This window comes from Chiloscyllium punctatum, chromosome 27 (assembly GCF_047496795.1).
Source record: "Chiloscyllium punctatum isolate Juve2018m chromosome 27, sChiPun1.3, whole genome shotgun sequence".
Classification (NCBI taxonomy): Eukaryota; Metazoa; Chordata; class Chondrichthyes; order Orectolobiformes; family Hemiscylliidae; genus Chiloscyllium; species Chiloscyllium punctatum.
Genome location: NC_092765.1, coordinates 9,007,668 through 9,029,170, shown reverse-complemented (window position 1 = coordinate 9,029,170; position 21,503 = coordinate 9,007,668). Strand labels below are relative to the sequence as shown.

The window sequence follows — 21,503 nt, the reverse complement described above, 5'->3', positions numbered from 1 at the left end:
GAATTCCCAAGGCATTTTATACATATATTAGGAGCAAGTGGGTAATTAGGGAAAGGGCAGGGCCACTCAATGACAAAGGAGAAAATTTATATGTGGAGTCAGAGAAAGTGGGTGATGTCCTTCATGAGTATTTGCATTGGTATTTGCCAATTCACCAAAAAAGACATGGGTGATGATAAATTTAGAGAGGGGTTTGTTGATACTCTGAGGCATGTCAGTATTAAGAAGGAGGAGGTATTTGGAATCTTGAAAAACATTAAGGTGGGTAAGTCTCCCACCAGGATACTGAGGGAGGCAAGGGGAGAGATTGCTGGGGCCTTGACAGAGATCTTTGTATCCTCTTTAGCCAAAGGCAAGGTTCCAAAAGACTGGAGAATAGTCAATGTTGTTCCTTTGTCCAAAAAGCGCAACAGGGATAATCCAGGAAATTACAGCCTTACATCAGTCATACAGAAATTGTTGGAGAAGATTCTTAAGGACAGGATTTATTGTATTAAGGAATAATAGACTTATTAGGGATAGTCAGCATGGCATAATTTGGCTGGGGCGAGGAGTCTTGTATCGTAAACTTAATTGAGATTTTTGAGGAAGTGATGAAGATGATTTATGAGGGTAAGGCAGTGGAGGTTGGTGACATGGTCTTTAGCATGGCCTTTGACAAGCTCCCTCCTGGGAGGCCGGTCCAGAAGATCAAATCGCATGGAAATCATGGGAAGTTGGTAAGTTGGATACAAAACTGACTTGGCCAAAGAAGACAGAGTAGTTGTGGAGGGGCGGTTTCTGATTGGATATCTGTGACTAGTGGTGCTCCGTAAGGAGCTGTGCTGGCAAATGTGTTGTTTGTAGTATATATAAATGGTCTGGATGAAAATGTAGGCGGTCTGATTTGTAAATTTTCAGATGGTACAAAAGTGGTGTTGTAGATAATGAGGAAGGTTGTCAAAAGATATGGATCAGTTGGAGAGTTGGATGGAGAAATAGCAGATGGAGTTTAATCCCGAAAACGTGAGGTGATGCCTTTTGGGATGTCAAATGCAAGAGGAAAGTATACAGTAAATGGCAGGACCCTTAGGAGTATTGATATACAGAAGGATGTTAGGGTCCAAGTCCTTAGCTCCTTAAAAGTGGCAGCACAAGTGAATAGGGTGATAAAGAAGGTGGATGGCATGCTTGCTTTCATCGGTCGGGGCACTGAGTATAAAAGTTGGCACATCATGTTGCAGCTGTATAAAACTTGAGTGAGGCCACGTTTGGAACATTAAGTGCAGTTCTGGTTGCTGCATTATAGGAAGGATGTGGAGGGTTTGGAGAGGGCGCAGAAGAGGTTTACCAGGATGTTGCCTGGATTGGAGTATATTAGCTATAAAGGAAAGATGAAAGAAACTTGGATTGTTTTCACTAGTGTGATGGAAGCTGAGAGACAATCTGACAGAAGGATATAACGTTGTGAGGGATATGGATAAGGTGGATAATCAAAGTCCTTTTCCCAGGGTGGAAATCAACTAGGAGAAAGGGAGGACTGCAGATGCTGGAGATCAGAGCTGGAAAATGTGTTGCTGGAAAAGCGCAGCAGGTCAGGCAGCATCCAAGGAGCAGGAGAATCCAAGGAACACTTTAACTCCCCCTCCCACTCCGCCGAGGACATGCAGGTACTTGGCCTCCTCCATCGCCAGACCATGGCAACACGACGCCTGGAGGAAGAGCGCCTCATCTTCCGCCTAGGAACCCTCCAACCACAAGGGATGAATGCAGATTTCTCCAGTTTCCTCATTTTCCCTCCCCCCATCTTACCTCAGTCCCAACCCTCGGATTCAGCACCACCTTCTTGACCTGCAATCTTCTTCCTGACCTCTCCATCCCCACCCCCTCTCTGGCCTATCACCATCACCTTAACCTCCTTCCACCAATCGCATTCCCACCGCCCCTCCCCCAAGTCCCTCCTCCCTACCTTTTATCTTAGCCTGCTTGGCGCACCCTCCTCATTCCTGAAGAAGGGCTCATGCCCGAAACGTCGATTCTCCTGCTCCTTGGATGCTGCCTGACCTGCTGCGCTTTTCCAGCAGCACATTTTTCAGCCAGGGTGGAAATGTCAAATACTGGAGGGAATAGGTTTAAACTGAGAGGGGGAAAGTTTAAAAGAGATGTGCAAGGAAATTATTTACACATAGAGTGGTAGATGCCTGGAATGCACTGTCAGGAGAAGTGGCCGAAGCTGATAACAATGTTTAAGAGACATGTGGACAGACACATGAATGAACCATGTGCAGGCAGATGGGAATGGTTTAGAATGGTATCATGGTCAGCACAAGCATGGTGGACTGAAGGGCCTGCTCCTGCACTGTACTGTTCTATGTAACAGCTACTGAACCAATGCTTGATACAGGTTTCTCATTGTCTCTCTGCTTTTGTACCCTTTGTTGTGCTTGGCTTCTGCCCAAAGGCCAACTGAAGAAGTTGGGATTGTTCTCTTTGGAGAGGAGAAGGCTACAAAGAGATTCAGTCAAAGTTTTTAAAATCACAAGAGGTCTGGACAGAGTCAATAAGGGGAAACCCTATTTTCACTCATATACAAACCTAGATTGAGGGGGCACAGATTTCAAGTAATTTGCTAATGAAGGAAATGTAATGGGAGAAAAAATCTTTTCCACACATTATGTTGTTAAAGTCTGGAATGTGCCACCCGAACATGAGGGAGAGACAGGTTTAATCTAGGCATTGGAGAGAGCATCAGATGGTTGCTGAGTAACAATGTATAGGCTTACAGAGATACTGCACAATGGCACCATATGACATTGTTCATTTGGAGAGGTGGTGTCCGTAGAATGTGCTAAATGGCCCTCTTCCACATCGTTACAATTCTGTCATTCTGGGATTCCTTGACAATTAATCCCTGAAACACAGCAAAGTGCAATGTATTTTCTTTGAAATATGGGTAGGTACGGAGACAGGTCATGAGTAAACCATAACCGGAATGGGAATGAAGTCCTCGACCTTTCATCTAACTTTGATTCACATGCAGTTCCAACTAACTGAGCTTACTCGCCCCCTTTCTAGCCTTTATTCAAATTTACAACACCTAACGTCATATATATCTTCATTCTTTTCAATTATGTTTTCAAATCAATTCCCCTTTTTTCAAGAAGTGTGTATCAAACCTAAAAAACACAATCGTGCTTAAAAACATTAAAGATGTTCCAACTTGTTTTTATTTCATAAATGGACACAGCACAGATATATAATTTAAAAAAACAGACAAAACCTTTTTTTTTAAATCATTTCTCATGGCCAGCAACTTGGAATAAAACAGTTTACAAATTAGAAAGATAGGTATTGGTAGGTCTAAATTGCTACAACTCTACAGGGTGTATATACAAGACAACTGAAATCCATTAATGATATATTTCCTATTAAAAGTATTTACATGCTTCTTCAAAAGGTGGAATTATTAACGCACAAGATACAACTGGACAAATAATCAGATGCTGAAGTTCCAATTATCATTTGGTCCCTTTTGCTGTGCAAGGAACCCTTGTAACACAAATATTGTTTTCGGGGGAACAAATACCAAGACGCACATTAATGCCATTAAAATTTGTACAGATTTTAAAAACTATTTACAGAATTTGTCAGAGGGCGAGTTTCGGAGTGTTCTGATTTTTCTTTATAGATCCACCAGGTGGACTACACCCTTTCACTGGTTACATTTTGTGGACAAAGTGATAAATCCCACAGAAACAGCACTGAGTGCCTCGAGTTCGATTGTCAAGTGTGTTTGTCATTTCGTTTTCATTTTTGACTATCACGGGAAGGCCATTCTCCTGTCCTCCAGGCAGAATGCTAGTAGGACACAATTCTATTTCAAGAGATTGGTTATCTTTGTCTTGTGCCACTGAGGTAGCTGTGACAACAGTGTAACATAAAGCACAACAGCAAGCATTGCCATTAATACTCAACAGGACATTGTCCACAGTTCTCAAGCCTTCCCATGACTTTAATGGATTTCTTGAGCAAAATGATTCCTAAGTGGAGAAAAAATAAAAGGTATAAATGTGCCCTCCACTCTGGCAAAATGAGAATGTAGACAGTTATTGTGATTTCAATATGCTGCCTGTCATTCATTCTTATGAAAAATCTGAGAGGTGTTCCTTCTTGGAGTTGGATGGGAGTGGAGAAATAGAAAGCAAATGCATTGAGTTTGATTTGAAGCCCACACTGTGCAGCTTTCCACTTGTTGTTAAGTATTTACATTAAACCAAGATTGAGTAATCCTCATCATAAAACTTCAACCACTGTGTTCATGTTACTTTGTCACCGCAACATTAAAAATAAATATTGGGTTGAATTTGGATTTCAGCCCTGCCTCAGTCCCAATCCCATCACAGCCTCAGGAAGGTTTGAACCGACTCTGACCCTTCATTCAGATCTCGAACGCTCCTCAATAAAACTCCAGGGCGGGAAAAACACAATGAGGAAGTTTGTAGGAGCAAGCCAATTTGAGTGGTCTGTGCTGCTGAAAACTCAATTTCATTGCCAGGCAACGTGTGCAACAGTACAAGTCACTTGGCCAAGTTTTTCTGCAGTTTTAAAAGAAAATTTCACAGTGTCAGAACTATAGGTTTGGAATTACTTGCTCTCCATCACATTCTAACTTTCGGGAGCAGTATGACTCTTCTTCAGAACAGAGAATGGACTCCTCTTCAGCTGTCTTGGTTCTGGTGAGATTTCCCAAACCCAATCTTTTTATTGAATTGATTTGAATCAGCATTACTGTCACATATACTCACATGGGTACAGAGAAAAGTTGGCAAGTCACCACTTATGGCACTATCTGAGGTGGAGATTCTTGAGTACAGATTCTTAGAGATAAAGAAATAAAATAAAGATATAAATCCAGTATTAAGAAAGCATATGGTGTTTTGGCTTTCATTAACAGGGGGATCGAGTTTAAGAGCCATGAGGTTTTGCTACAGTTCTACAAGTCCCTGGTGAGATCACACTTGGAATATTGTGTCCAGTTCTGGTCGCCCTACTATAGGAAAGATACAGAGGCTTTGGAGAGAGTGCAAAGAAGGTTTACCAGGATGCTGCCTGTACTGGAGGGCTTGCCTTATGACGAAAGGTTGAATAAGCTTGGACTTTTCTCTCTGGAGAGAAGGAGGAAGAGAGGAGACCTGCTCGAGGTGTACAAGATAATGAGGGGAATAGATAGAGTCAATAGCCAGAGACATTTGCCCAGGGCAGGATTGACGGGTACGAGGAGTCATCGTTTTAAGATATTAGGAGGAAGGTATAGAGGAGACATCAGAGGTAGGTTCTTTACGCGGAGAGTTGTGAACGCATTGCCAGCATTGGTGGTGGAAGCAGAGTCATTAGGGACATTTAAGCGACTGCTGGATATACACATGAATAGTAGTGAGTTGAGGGGTGTGTAGGTTAAGTTATTATATTTTAACATTAGGATTAAACCTCGGCACGACATTGTGGGTCATAAGGCCTGTTCTGTGCTGTACTTTTCTATGTTCTATGTTCTATTACAGACCTTCAAAAGTACAAAATTGTAGGAATGAATTCGAAAAATAAAGAAATAAAAAGTTCAGAATAGTTGCCAATGTCTCAACTTAATCAAAGCAAGGGGTGTTAGTGTTGGCAATGGGCTGTAACATGCAGCTAAGGACAGCAGTTCAGGCAGCATCCAACGAGCAGCGAAATCAACGTTTCGGGCAAAAGCCCTTCATCAGGAATAAAATTCCTGATGAAGGGCTTTTGCCCGAAACGTTGATTTCGCTGCTCGTTGGATGCTGCCTGAACTGCTGTGCTCTTCCAGCACCGCTAATCCAGTATTTGATTTTCAGCATCTGCAGTCATTGTTTTTACATGCAGCTAAGGTCCAGTTCCCATAATCCTGTAAAGACAGCAGTGCCCAATGCAGGCACGCCCCAATCTCCATTCATCACACTAGCCTGCACTGAGAGCTCACCAACTGCATTTGGCCAACAGCAACAATAAATGGGACAGACTCCTGTGGACAACTGTGTTGATGATACTTAGATTTTAGAAAATGAAGCTGAACAAAGCTCAAATAAAAGTAAAATACTGCTGGCGCTGGACATCTGAAATAAAAATGGAAAGTGTAGGAGAAACCCAGCAGGTCTGGCAGCATCTAAAGAGAGAGAAAAACAGAGTTAACGTTTTGAGCGCAATATGACTCTTTGTCAGAGTCCAACACTTGAGTCCCTTCAGCACTTTGCATTTATTTGCAAATATCTGCAATTCTTAGTGAAATGAAATCTAGGAATCATGTGCTACTTAAGACAGAAAACTAATGTGGATTATGTAGCTACAATTGGATCAGCAAGCTGTTTGTCTTTAAACTTCCTGTTCATTCTTTTGCCTGTTTTATTTAACTTCTATGAAACAGTGACATTAAACAGGCAAAAAAAAAATCAGAAGCCTGGAGAAACAAACTCTAGGTATAAAAGCCGTCAGAGGTCATTCAAATATTCCCCTTTTTGTGGCGATTCTGGGTCAGGTTGAGTCCAATAATACACCACCGATGCCAACATACAGCTAAGCATGGCCATTCGAATGGAAGGGAGTGGATGGAAGGGGGCACCTCACTTGGGGAATGGCCTGTTTGCCCCAGGTGGCACCAAGGTGCCATGTCATCCTTCCTTCTGTGCCACTTGCCCAGCAGTACATGGCACCTCCAGCCCCCTCTTGCCTACCTCTAGAATGCCTCCCAGCTTCTAAATCAGAGACTTATCTTTCCGCAGTGACCCATCTTCTCCCGTTAACCTATAGCTTTGCAAATATCTGCCCAGTTCCACTTTCAAAACCATTCAAACATACTGATAATTGGTAAAGACTGGATGACTGACCCCTCAAGAATACTTGTGTTGCACACTTGCCTTCATTGCTCAGACTATTGAGGATAGGAGATTGTACAGGACATTGGTGAGGCAACTTCTGGAACACTGTATGCAGTTCTGGTCACCCTGCCATAGGAAGGATATTATTAAATTGGAAAGGTTTTGGAAACGTCTTACCAGTATGTTGCCAGGAATGAAGGGAGTAAGTTATAAAAACAGGCTGGATCGGCTGGGACTTTTTTTCACCAGAGCTTAGGAGGTTGAGGGATGATCTTATGGAGGTGTATAAACTCATGAGGGGCAGAGATAAGATGATAGCAAACGTCTTTTCTTTAGGGTGAGGGAGTTCAAAACTAGGGGGCATATCTTTACGGTGAGAGTAAAAAAATGTAAAAGGGGACTGAGGGGCAACTTTTTCACACAGAGGATGGTTCACATGTGGAATGAGCTGCTCTAGGAAGTTCTGGATGCAGATACAGTTACAACATTTAAAAGACATTTGGACAGGTGCATGAAGAGGAAAGATTTAGAGGGATATGGGCTGAGTTCAGGTGAGTGGGACTAGTTTAATTTGAGAAATTTGGCCAGCATGGACCAGTTGGACCGAAGAGTCTGTTTCTGTGCTGTGTGACTAGAAGGCTGTATGGATATGGGTGGCTCCATCTGATCATTGAACTTTCTAATTTCTCATTAAGGGTGTAGGAGGGCCAAAGAATGTAATCTCCCATGAATGGGCATATTAAACAAGCTGTGTACCACCACAATGTTATTAACTTAGCCTTTAAAATCAAAGAGCATACGTGATAAAACATGAGTGGCAGCAATCAGGTATAGCTGACTACAATTGGAAACCTCGTTTTACCTGTAAGGTCCATTAGGTTTTACTGTTGAACATTTCAATGTGTGATAACAATATTGATGCTGTCGGTGTTACAGCTGGTAGCAACTGGAGTATGATTTTCGAGGGGAGTCAATTGTCAGCAGAGTGGTAAGCAGAACAAAATTTCTACAAGTCGCCAAAGGAATTTGTCAGTCTTGGGGGTGGTCACAATTGGATGAGGAAGCCACAGTCTGGACTAAACCACTGCTCCAGCCTCCAACCCCTGCTGCCAGACAAAGAGCAATGGAAACCTTGGGTCATCAACACAAACAAATCTATCTCGTCGTATGCCCCCCTACACACAGTCCTGTCAAATGACAACTACACGATAACAGGAGGAGAAATGCCTCATGCAGAGCAGCATCCAATTCTGGATTGAGAAACCTCTCTCTCCATTGTCGGGCCAAAATATTCTAAAAGAGCAGTCTCCAATTCCCAAGGTAAGACATTCAAGTTAAATTTTGGGGTTTGATTCGAAGCAATGGAGTTATTAAAATTGTAGCTTCAGTTTGTGAAAACTGAGCTTTTGCCTATGACCCTTTGAACTGACTGACTGATCAAATCAGGGCTACAATCACGCACTGTATATTACCCCCCACTGCTCCACACCGAACGTAACTAAAGGTGCAAGTCACCTGTGCAGCTTATTGTCCACATAAATCAATGTTTATATGTCAGTTAAAAATCAATGACAAAAACATGTAACCCCGCGGTATCTTTCCTGTGTCAAGATACAGTGAGAAAGATTGAGTGAGAGGAGACGAGGTTGGAACATCCACACAAGCACAAACTACAGGTTAAGAATGTCATTGTGATGAAACTGTTATGTAATTAGTTTAGGAATAATGAATGCAATTCATTTTCCCTTCTATTCCAAATTCCATTAAGTCCATTGCCTGGACTCTAATTCTGGTTGATCAGTTAACAAATTTAATTTAACCTGAATGGAAAGCCAGGAGCAGTCAGATTTGTCTTTGAAGTATAAACAGCAATATGACATGCACTGGCTTTTCACTTCCTGTTATCTGCTCTAACCAGGGCGGTTACAGTGACTGAAGAAGGTAAAGATGGAGGTAAGATGTTGACATTTTGTGAATGGCGTTCATGCTTGATAGTTTGACCTTTAATCAGGAATTCATTGAGAGCCTCTGATTGTATCCGCTGAGTGGGAGCTCTTTCTTGAGTTTAGAGTCTGTTTCCTGACTTGAGATTCAAAACATGTCATGGTTCTATGTAACAGCACAACCGGAATTGGAGGCTGTGTTGAAAAAAAAGGCATTATCAAGAAAATAAATTTTTAAATTCATATCCTGCCCTCTATAAACTCTGAGAGAACCCTAGGGAAGTTCATCCAAAGCCAATTAAGCTGTCAGTTTTTATTCTGTAATTGATTCTCAGGATTGAACTGGAGGTACTTAGCTAGTCTGCTGTCCTATGACAGACTGTGCAGAGAGTGAAGAATTTTCTCCTTCCCGGAGATGGTAAACGAAGTGGCATAACAGCAAAATAATTGAGCAAGTTTATCTGAGGGAAAACCCACCACCTTTCCTCACTAACCCCCCCCCCCCCCCTTATGGTTACCTTCTGGGCAGGAAGATGCTATGGGCAACTTTCAGATGTTATTTCCCCTAACCAATCCTGTTCAGACATGTTATTACATGCTTCTGGACCAGTTAGATCTTCAACCTGGGCCTTGTGGCTTGGAGGTATGGACACTGCCATGGTGCCACAAGAACTCCAACTTGGGCAACTTCCATTTGGCAACAATTAAAACCCTTCAGTAGTCATTACTGGGCACTTAAAAGATTCAAATCTCCACCTTCAGAACCACTGCTGTGGTTATCTCATTTCCCAGGTAACCACAGCACCCTCCCTGTTGAGTTAGGGAGGGGTACCTCCAATTTCACTAATCTGGAGCCAATCAGAGGCATGGACAGTGGGCAGGTGGTTGCCTTTGAAAGCCACCCCTCCCCCTCCCTTTAATTGGACCCCCATGGCCACCCTTGCTCCATGACAAGAAGATAGAAATCTCATTGCTGGACACCCCCCACCCCAACATACACACATAATGAGGAGCAGGCCTCAGCTGACAGACTTTAGGCCCCAAATACTGCTGGCCTCTGATTGCCTATCAGCTCTCTGAAACCCAAGTGAGGCCTGTAACAGGACAAGAACTCGTCCTCACTCTTATCTGTCAGTTCTTAATGAGGGTGACTTATCTTGACAGCGAGAATGGAGTGTTAGTCACCATCTAACACACTCACCCTCCCACTAAGACAAGGAAAAGGAAAATCTCAGCTTTGTAACCCTCAGATGAAAGTGGTTTGGATAGCAGCAGATAAGTGGACCAGGGAGAATCAACATGACTCAATTCCCACTTTAGCGTCATACATTCTGCCTGTCCGTCTGTGTTTTTCCCCCCCACTGCACCACTATAAATTCCAGTCCACACTTTGATTATGGAAAGGGTCACTGTAATCTTTACTCTGTTTTGATTACACAATCCCACCAGTGATGGCACTATTGTGCTTCCACTGGCGAAAAACACAATTACAATCCAATAAGTTTACATTACAAATTTGGAACACAAGATTTATAATGGAAAAGCTGACAGAAAGTGTATTAAAGTGTTTTTCCTTCACACTTGTAACTACCACTTGGTTGATACCAGTGTTCACACTATTGAAGCCAAATTAAAAGTCAGAATGGTCTATACGTTAAACTCAAAGGAGAACCTTGAGCATTCTGTTCATATTGTCCTGATCTTGGTGTTGGCAGGCAGGGCCACCATAGATTCAATCAAACGTTAATTCCAGCAACGATGCCGTCAAGAAAGATTGTAACATGGGAGGCGACAGCGTTCAGTGATTGTTTGGCTCTTCTGAGAATTAAAGATACATCTTCAGAGATTCTCCGGGGATAAAAGGAGAAACCATTAACACTGGATCTTAAAACCAAACAGAAGCAGCTCAGTCAATATTGTGCATGCCAAAGGCTGATTGAATTTTCAAAAACCGGCTGAAATCTTGAACCAAAATGGTGTCTTGACTTTGCTCATTCCAGATGCTGACGGTCAAACTGCGCATTTTACTTTTGTTTCCATTTCACATTTCTGACATTGAAATGTTACTTTCCACCTCTCCTTTGATCCAAAACCAGACGAATCCTGGGGACAATCTCAATATTCCAGATGTAACACTTTATCAGTGTATTGACCACATTAGGTTTCTCTATCTGCATCCTACCTCCCTGGACAGTATGTCAATTCAACACCAAATTTCACTGAATAAACCTTACCAACCATGCCACATTTCACAAGTCATTATTGTGGCAAGTGAACTTTGACCTTTTAGTTGTTTCTGTCTCTGATATCAGACAGACTTCAAAAAAACAAAGATACATTCAGATGGCAAAAGATTAACATGAACTCTCAGTAGGGTTTGTCACATTATCCAACCCAAATTTCTCATAGATACATCAATTGTTCCTGCAGTTCCCCAAGTCCTGTGTGTACAACTTCCTATTAATTCAATATTGTTGGATTCTTCAACACTGCTTCCTCTTTGTGAGTAGGATACATACAAGGTCATTATTTGTGAGATGAGGCAATCCCAAAGTTTACAGCAGGAGCAAAGAGTCTATTAACATTTTGGCACTGGAAATTGTCAAGGTACGTCGAGTGGAAGAGTTCTATTTAATGATACCGTTCCCTCACTTTTTTATGGTGGAGAATGAAAGAGGTGAGAAGAGGAAGAAGGAAAGAGAGGAAAAAGAAAGGAATATGAGAGAGGAAAAAGAGAAACAGAAAGAGAAGGAATTCTGTCACTTGAGAAGAGCAACCAGAGATGGGGTGTAGAATAACAGGAATGGAGAGAAGATTCTCACCACTCGCTCACATCTTTTTTCTTAGTGTTTCCTTCCCAAGTGTTGGATGTGACCATAATTGGTGAATGTGATGCACTCAGAGCTTGTGCCCTGGACACAGGCATATTTTTGCAGGGTGGATTTTTTGCTTTTTTCTTGTTGATTGCAAACCATAATTCCATCCCTCAAATCAAATTCTCCCAATCCTTGGCTGAATCACAGGGAACAAGGTGTTAATGGTAGGAAAGTGTTTTCCAAAACAAGACTTCTTTTTATTCAATCTGACACAAACGTATCAAAAATTCAGCAACATTAATTTAAGGATATGTTTGGTGACCTTCAAACCTCAGCTATGTTATCAGAATTTAATACTCTTCCATTTAGCTTTCATACAATTTCAGTACAGTAACTCTATAGACATCAGATATTGATTGTCTATTTTCAGAGGACAGTCAAGCACTTTCACGTGTGTGTGTGTGTGTAGATATATATATATTACATGTATTCAAGAACAGAAAACAACAGATAACGTGGTACCAAGACTTTGCTCACAGAATTTCCAAAGGTTGTTTTGCAGAACAACCTTTGACACTGCACCAATGTTTAAATCAGATGCAAAACGTGACCATTCTAAATGAGCAAAATTGACTTTTAACAAAACTATTTTCTCTTAATAATATGAGCCTTAGCACCTCTCAACCACGAGGACTATTTCCAATGCTCTGCACTATACATGAATTCTAACGCAGTGTGGCAGTTGTCTATAAGCAGTTGTGCTTTGCATTTTATAGCCCCTTACTAACAGACTCCTTTAGAAGGCTTAGGTTGGACAACGACAGGAAATTCAACATCACACGTGAAAAATACCAGCATTAAAACATGACTCTGCTACTTAGCAGAACTTTAATCGAGCGACATCATTTGGGATCATTATTCTTTTTGTTTTTATTTCAGAGACGATCTGTTGACAGTCCAGGCAATGAGAGGCACTCTTGATTTGTTTATGCATAAAACTCCTCCTGTTTGTCAGGTTTTTGGTAAGCTATGCTCGCCTGCTTCGGCTCTTCCAATGTGTAGCTTCCCTCGTCCTTTTTCTTCATTCGATAGATCAGCAGCATGACCAGGAAGGCAGCAAAGAGTGCTCCAACTACCCCCCCGACAACAACCGCTGTGTAGGAGAAAACAGAAAAGGGTTAATAACAGTTTACCTCCTGCACCATTAAACAAGGGAAGTCAAGATAGGTGTAGTCTCCAGGTAGACATGGGTCACAGGATCAAACAGATTTATACCATCATTTGTGGATTGAATTCACTCCTCATGTAGTTGAAAGCACAGAATCGAGGCCATTCGGTCTACTACTTCTCTTTGAAAGATCTACCCACTTGGTTCCTTTCTTGCAGTCCTGCAACCTTTCCTTTATAATGATGTATCCATGACTGTTAAAGATACCATTGAACTTCCTTCTATCTAAGGAGTGCTTTTTAAACCTGTCCTCTGCCTTTAAGATATTATTGGACAATTTTGTCAAAATTATCCAAAATGCTCAGTGTCCAAGAATTTGGGAAACAGGGAAGGCTTGTTTATTTATTCCTGGGGTATGGGGTCACTGACTGGGCCAGTGTGTGTTGCCCTGAAGAAGGCAGCAGTGGCCTTCTTGAACCACTGCAGCCTGTGGTGTTTAGGTATGCCCACAGCAGTGTTAGCAGGCAGCTCCCTAAGTCAAACAGATCCGAGCAGAGGGGTTTCTCAGGTCAGGCCAATGAGTTACAAATGTAACGGCTGGAAGATGTAACTCATAGTTCCACAGAATTAGATTGAAGTTATAAAGTTGTAACAGCCATTTGGTCTAATTGGTCCATGGCCAATAGTTACACAACAGACTTCTCCTCCCATTCTCTTCTTCATCTTACCTTTTCAACATAACCTTGTTTTCCTTAATCCCTCCTGCATTTATTCAGCTTCTATATTATTTTCCTCAACCACTCCTTATGGTAGCAAATAGCACATGTTCACCAAAGTTCCCTTATTGATTTGTTTGGGTGACTAATTTATATTCACAGCCGCAAATCAGGGATGGGATGGCCTTGTGATATTATCGTTGGGAAGCTAATCCAGAGATGCTGGTAATGTTCTGAGTACCCTGGTTCAACTCCTGCAGATGGTGGAAGTTAATAAATATCTGGAATTAAGACTCTAATGATGACCATATATCCATTGTCAATTCTCTAGGAAAAACCCATCTGGTTCTTGAATGCGCTTAAGGAAGGAAACTGACCTCCTTACCTCGTCTGTTTTACATGTGACTCCAGACCCACAGCAATCTGGTTGACTCTGAATTAGGGATGGGCAGTGAATGCTGGACTGGTCAGTGACACCCTCATCCCATAATGAATAAAACAAAAGTTCTTTAGAATGTAATTAGATCATATTTGAGACAGAATGCTGACAAGAATCTGGGACATATGTAGATTTGTGTTTAAAAATTATGATTATAGTTTTTTTTGTTATATCTAATTACACATTTTTGGTGATATGTAACATATTAGCATTGTTAAATGTTTCAAAGTGCAAGATTTCTTGGCATGCTTTTGTTAAACAGAAATACATAGCATCCAATCTGTGCCAGCAACATCTTACTGACATTAAGCTAAATAACAAGGGGCAGCGTTGGTCTCAATAGTATCAAGGATGTGGGGCATCGGTTATGTGAAAAGACCAGAGCAGTTAGGAATTGTTTTTCTTGGCACAGAGAAGCAATGTATAGGATTGAATAAGGACAAAAAATGGGAATGTTATTGTAGTTGTCAAGGCCTAATAATAGCAGATGGCATAGGGAAGTGTAGAAATTGCAGTAGGTTATCTCAAAAAGAAATTAGGAGAGTGAAACACTGGCAATTAAATATGGGATAATTCAAAGGTGTTTTATAGATATATTAGAGGCAAGAGAATGTCCAGAGAAAGAGTATGCTATTTTAGACTCTAATGAGATGTGGGTGAGGTTTTAAAATGATTACTTTGTTTCTGTATTCATTACTTAGGAGAAGAATGTAGGTATAGAAATCAGGAATTGCAACTTTAACAAATTAAAGAATTAGATTACAATTAAGAGGGATGACGTATTCATGGTTTTGGTGGGCTTGAATTGGATAAATCTCCAGGCCGAGATGAAATGTACCCTAAGCTCTGTGTGAGGCAGGGGAGGAGATTGCATGGATTTGACATTAGTTTTCAAATACAGATATGGAGACAAGGCAGAGGACTTGAGTACAGCTAATGTGGTACTATTATTCATGAAGGGAAGAGGGGATAAATGAGGGACCTACAGGCATGTAAGTCTAACATCAGTGGTAGCAAAACTACCGGGGAAAAAAATCCAAGAGACAGAATAGGTGCTTGGAAAGACCAGGGTTAATCGAGAATAGCATGGTTTTGTCAGTGGAGATCTCACCAAACAAGTTCGATTGAGTATTTCGAGAAGGTGACTAGATGTGTAGATGAGAGTACTGCGGTTGATGTAGCCCGCATTATAATAGTTTATAACTGACAAGGTGTTGCATGAGAGACTGATCAAGAAAATAAGAGCCCATGAGATCCAGGACAATTTGGAAAACTGGATTCAAACCTGTGGAGAAAGTGAGGCCTGTGGATGCTGGAGATCAGAGTTGAAGAGTGTGGTGCTGGAAAAGCACAGCAGGTCAGGCAGCATCCGAGGAGCAGGAGAGTCGACGTTTCGAGCATAATGCCTTCACCAGGAATGAGGGGGTGGGCCGGGTTTGAGAGATAAATGGGAGGTGGGGTTGGGGGGAGGTAGCTGGGAAAGTGATAGGTGGATAAGGTAATAGGCCAGAAGGGGGCAGTGATGGACGGGTCCAGAGGGCGGTGCTGAGTTGGAGGCTTGAGACTGAGATAATGTGAGGGGAGGGGAATGAGGAAGTTGTTGAAATCCACATTGATCCCGTTTGATCCCAAAGCAGAATATGAAGCATTCTTCATCCAGGTGTCGGGTGGTAACAATTTGGTGGTGGAAGAGGCCCAGGATTGCATGTCCTTGATGGAGTGGGACGGGGAATCGAAGTGTTCAGCCACGGAATGGTGAGGTTGGTGGGTACGGGTGTCCCAGAAGTGTTCTCTGAAATGATCCGCAAGAAACTGTCCTGTCTCCCCGATGTAGAGGAGACCACACCGGGTGCAACGGATGCAGTGGATGACATTGGTACATGTACAGATAAACTTCTGACGGATGTGGAAGGATCCCTTGGGGCCTTGGACAGAGGTGAGAGGAGTGGTGTTGGCGCAGGTTTTGCTCTTCCTCTGGTGGCAGGGAAAGGTGCCAGGGATGGGCTGGTGGGAAGTGTGGACCTGACGAGGGAGTTGCGGAGGGAATGGTCTTTTTAGAATGCTGATAGGGGTGGGGAGGGAAATATATCTCTGATGATGGGGTCCGTTTGGAGGTGATAGAAGTGGTGGAGGATGAAGCGTTTGTTGTATGCGGGGATTGGTGGGGTGGAAAGTGAGGATTGGAGGGTTCTGCCCTTGTTGCGTTTGCTGAGTGGTAGGAAGCAGACGGTGATGGTTGAAGGGTGCTTTTTTTGACTGGGAGCCTGTATCCATTGGCATATCACAGGGTTTATCGCTGGTCCCTTGTTGTTCATAAATTGGATTAGTGATCTAGACATAAATGTAGGAGGTGCGATCAGTAAGTTCTCAGATAACATGAAAATTAGTGATGTGGCAAAAGCGAGGAGGAATGGTTTTGACAACAGGATGATATAGATGGTCTGGTGAGATGGGTTGAACGGTGACAAATGGAACTTAATCCTGAAAGTGTGAAGTGTGTATTTTTGGAGGACAGATAGGTAAGAGAGTAAATGGTAAGATTTTGAGTGGCACTGATGATCACATGGTTAGGAAGGCATATGGGAAACTTGCCTTTATTACTCAAAGAATTGAATGCAAGAGCAAGGAGGTGATGACGGATATATCATGTTAGTTTGACCCTAACTGGAGTGCAGTGTGTAGGGTTGGTTGCCACATTACAGGAAGGATGTGCTTGCACTGGACAGCAAGAGAGAAGATTCACCAGGATGTTTCCTGGGCTAGAGCAAAGCAGCAATGCAGAGAGAGTTGACAGACTGGGGCTGTTTTCCTTGGAGCAGAGAAGGCTGACCAGGGACCTCATTGGGGTGTACAAATTTCTGAGCGGCACAGATGGGCTCAATAGGAATAAATATCTTCCCTCAGCCAAGGGATCAATACTCAGGAGGCATAGGGTCAAGGTAAGGGCTGGAGGTTTACAGGAGAGTGAGTAGAATTTGTTTCACCCAGGTGCTGGGGGCTGGCATCTGGAACTCACTTGCTGAACGGTTAGTAAGAGATGGGAACATTCAAGAACTGTTTGGATGAACAGTTGAAATGCAACAGCATATGAGGTTATAGGCTGAGTGCTGAAAAATGGGATTAAAGTACATAGGTAAAAACGATGACTGCAGATGCTGGAAACCAGATTCTGGATTAGTGGTGCTGGAAGAGCACAGCAGTTCAGGCAGCATCCAAGTAGCTTCGAAATCGACGTTTCGGGCAAAAGCCTTTTGCCCGAAACGTCAAATTCGAAGCTACTTGGATGCTGCCTGAACTGCTGTGCTCTTCCAGCACCACTAATCCAGAATTAAAGTACATAGGCGCTTGATGACTGGCATGGACATAATGGGCCGAAGGGCCTGTTTCATGCAGTAATATTCTACGACTCTATGTGAAGAAAAAGACTTGATAGAGAAACTTAGACTCATGAATAGATTCAGTATGAGTAATTAAGGAGAACCTGAGAAAATCGTCCTGAGTCTGAAACATTGCTTTTCCTGCAGTTTCAGAACGGGCATTACTTTATTTTGTCGTCAAAGTGAGAAAGGCTGGGGATGGAATGGCAAAACATTCCACTTGTGAAGCTGCCCATCAATCAGTAAATGGTTGGGTTTTTATCCTGTGTTTCCAGCACAACGTGGAAGAGCAATTAGATGGTGTTTTTTTTTCCTTAAATAACGTCAATTCTCAAAGGAGTGTTTATCCTGTTTTCTGATGTACTCTGTCCAGTACATCAATACAAAGGAAACATGAGACCACATCTGTTTTACTTGCACCATCCAGTTCTTTAAAACAGAAGCAGGGTTCTGCTACAGCATTTATCAGCTCACTGTGGACAAATACATCTGATGGCAGAGAAAGAAAAAGTACATGAAAAGGCATGTTCAATACACCAAGTCATGAAATCATTATGGCACACAAGAGGTTATTTGGCCCATCAAGCCCATGTCAGCACATTCCAGTCCGTTGTTCCAACCTTGTGATCCTGTAAGTTTATTTCCCTCAAGTGTACGGTCATTTTTCTTTTGAAATCATTTGTCATTTCCATTTCAACAGTTATCACAGGACACAAACCCCAGGCATAACCACTTGCAACAAAACAGAGTTGTTCCTCACACCCCGTTCCATATTCCTCCAACTGACCTTTTATCAAAGACCTTAGATCGGCATCCCATAGTTCTCATACTATCAGTAAATGGAAACTCTCCTTTGTCAATTTTATCTCAACCCTTCATAATCTTGTTAACTCAACTGGATCTCCCCAGCTCCATGGAGAACTACCATTCTTCATGTGAACCTTGTAGCTCATCCCTGGAACCATTCCGGTCAATCCCCACTGCACCCTCTCAGGGATCCTTAGGTCCTTCCGGAAGTGTGACAGTCTGAACTAGGTGAGACACTGTTAATTTGTTCATTATCTGTGGGCATCACTGGCAATGGGAACACTTGAAGTACATCCCTCACTGCCCCTTGGGCACCACACTGAGTGGCTTGCAGAGGGCAATTAAGAGTCAACCCCATTGCTGTGGGTCTGGAGTCACATATAGGTCAAACCAGGTAAGGATGGCAGATTTCCTTCCCTAAAGAACATTTGTGAACCAGATGGGTTCTTCTGACAATCAACAATAACTTCTTGGCCACATTCATTTGTTTTCGATTCCAGATTTGTTTGAACCCATTTATTAGCCTGGGCCACAGGATTACCACTATGCTACCATCTCCCCCGTGGATATTATGGCATAACTAAAGCTTTATAAAGCTTCAATATAACTTCCTCACTTTCATACTCAATACCTTTACTTATGAAGTGAGACCAAACTCAGCTTGGTCTTTACTGTGCTCACTATGCTTTTCACAGTATCTTAATATTTAGTTCAGAGTTTTTCAACTTAATTTTAAAGTCTGATTTTGTGAAGGAAGGGCCTAAATAGAATAAACTTGCAAATTACACTGAGCATTATTCACATCTGAACACATAATCCATTCAAACTGAACTTCCTCCATTTAAAACCTGCTGAAGAACCTCCTTGAACAAGCTGATGGACACTTCTCAGCCTAGGACAGAGCTCCTATAACCTGGATAATGGTGCCCTTTGAAGTAACACCTACCAGAATGATCTGGTATTCAGCATTCTTGATACCAGGTATAAAGTCAAGGCTACTCTGCGTCTGGGGAAAAACCACAATGATACATCGCTGTATCCAAAGTATAATATGTGCAGCAAAGACTACTAAAGGAAGCAGCTTACCTACTAACACCTCCTTCCTCTCCAGTATGTTTTTCTGGGGTAACTGTGCAGCTGAAGATGAGCTCCCCGAATCTATGGCATTGTCTATGTCATTGGGGAGGCCTTTCTTCCCAGTGCCCCTCCCGGTTGGTTGTGTGACGACAGCGAACACTTCATTATTTGCCTCTGGATTGATTACTTCCCCTTCCTCGGTGATTTCAAAGTCTCCACTCGGACCTCCTGCAGCAGGAGCCTCCACCTCATTGTTGACAGTCGTCACTTTGACTATTTCACTGGAGTCATCTTTCGGTGTGTGCTAATTTTTGAAAGAAAAAGTGATTTGGAATTGTTCATTGAAAAGTAGATTCATATCCAAGTCCCCTCTGATTAGCTTGCTATGGTAATGACAGCTCTGACAGCAAGTAAAAAGAAGCAAGCTCTCCAATTTGGCTTTCCTGCTTTCAGGATGCCCAATGCTTCATTCTGGGACACGGGGGATCGTTTTAATCAAACTATTTTACGCCATCCCAGATTGACTCACTGACGTCAATGCACAGTTAAAGTGGATCTATTGCAAGGTCAAGATTGCTGTCAGTTCCTCAATAGGTGGAATACGTTACACTTATGTCCAGTGGTTGGGAGACAAATTCAACAATGACTCTGATCCCAAAGGATCTTGCCTGATCCTTTAGATTGAAGTTAAAATCGCTCCCAAACATCTGCCAGTCACCATGGTCCAGATGTGAGCAAAATCAGCAATTGCAAACAAGCTTAAAACAAAAGCCAAAAGAACTGTGCCTTCTGTAAATCAGAAACAAAAACAGAAATTGCTGGAAAAACTCAGCAGGTCTGGCTGCACCTGTGGAGAGAAATCAAGAGTTAACATTTCGGGTTAAGTGACTCTTCGTCAGAACTCAGAATGCAAACGCGCTACTGGACAGTGCATCCTGTCCTCTGTTACAAAAAAAATTTCTTAGCCTTGGGGGTTCTCTGTACATTCGAAACAACTGGGAAATACAAAATTGAGGGGCTACGGCGCGATTACTGGTGGGAAACTGTAAATACAGTAAGGCGTTCGACAAGGTTCCCCATGGGAGACTGACTAGCAAGGTTAGAACTCATGGAATACAGGGAGAACTAGCCATTTGGATACAGAACTGGCTCAAAGGTAGAAGACAGAGGGTGGTGGTGGAGGATAGGAAATCTACTGTCCTTACCTGGTCTGTCCTGCATATGACCGCAGACCCACAGTAATGTGGTTGACTCTTGACTGTCTTCTGGAATGGCCTTAGCATGCAATTTTGTTCAAGGGAAAATAAGTGTTGGCCCAGCCAACAGTGACCAGTGACCCCACGTCCCAAGACTAAATAAAAAAAAGAAAATAACAAGTGTATCCAAAATGCTATTGGGGGGAAATTCCAGGATTTGCACCCAGCAACAGTGAAGCAACAGCGAAGTATTTCCAAGTCAGGATAGTGAGTGGCTTGGAAAGGAGCTTGCAGGGGGTGGTGTTCCCATGTATCTGCTGCCCTTGTCCCTTGAGATGGGAGGCATCGTGGATTTAGAAGGTGATGTTGAAAGAACTGTCGCAAAGTTGCTGCAGTGCATTTGGTAGAAGATGTACACTGCTGACACTGTGCCAGTTGATGAAGGGAGTAATTGTTTAAGTTGGTGGGTAGTGTCCCAATCAAGTGAGGGGCTGCTTCGTCCTGGATTGCATCAAGTTCCATGAATGTTATTGGAGTTGCACTCATCTAGCCACTCCACACTTCTGACTTGTGTCTTGTAGATAGGTGATGGACAGGCTTTGGGGAGTCAGGAAGTGAGTTACTCGCCATGGTATTCCCAGACTCTGACCCGATATTAAAGCCAAAGTATTGATAATGCCATTACAGTGAGCTTTCAAAATGAGAAACCGAGAATTATATCACATGTAGCACCAAAACAGGCAATTCAGCACAATTGGTCTTTGCTTCTGTTAATGCTCCACATGAACCATACTCCTTTGTGTTCATCCAGCTTCCTGTAAATGCTGTTTCCCTCGGTTACTGCTTTTGGTGGTACTGGAGTCCTCACTCTCATCACTTTGGGTTAAAAAATATATCATTCCTTATTGGATTTGTTGGTGACCATTTTATATTATTTATTTCTATGGGCTCTAGCTTTTGTCTCATGAAATAGATTAGAACATTAGACCAGGAGTAGGCCATTCAGCCCTGTCATTTTAGACCATGACCAATCATCTCCTCAATGTCACTTTCCCACATTATCACCATATCCCTTAATCTCATTAGTGTCCAGAG

At 42.5% G+C, this 21,503-nt stretch overlaps 1 protein-coding gene across 2 annotated transcripts in view; it reads right to left on the bottom strand.

Moving 5' to 3' along the window:
- Window positions 1–3,188: 3,188 nt before the first annotated feature.
- Window positions 3,189–21,503, bottom strand: part of LOC140453396 (uncharacterized) — a 234,964-nt gene continuing 216,649 nt past the window's right edge. For both annotated transcript variants that reach the window (XM_072548025.1, XM_072548024.1), the window contains exons 4-5: window positions 19,222–19,516; window positions 3,189–12,781 (exon numbers count right to left, since the gene is read on the bottom strand). In XM_072548025.1, coding sequence (XP_072404126.1) covers window positions 12,615–12,781; window positions 19,222–19,516 — 462 coding nt within the window. In that variant the 3' untranslated portion in view covers window positions 3,189–12,614. The remainder of the gene's footprint in view (window positions 12,782–19,221; window positions 19,517–21,503) is intronic.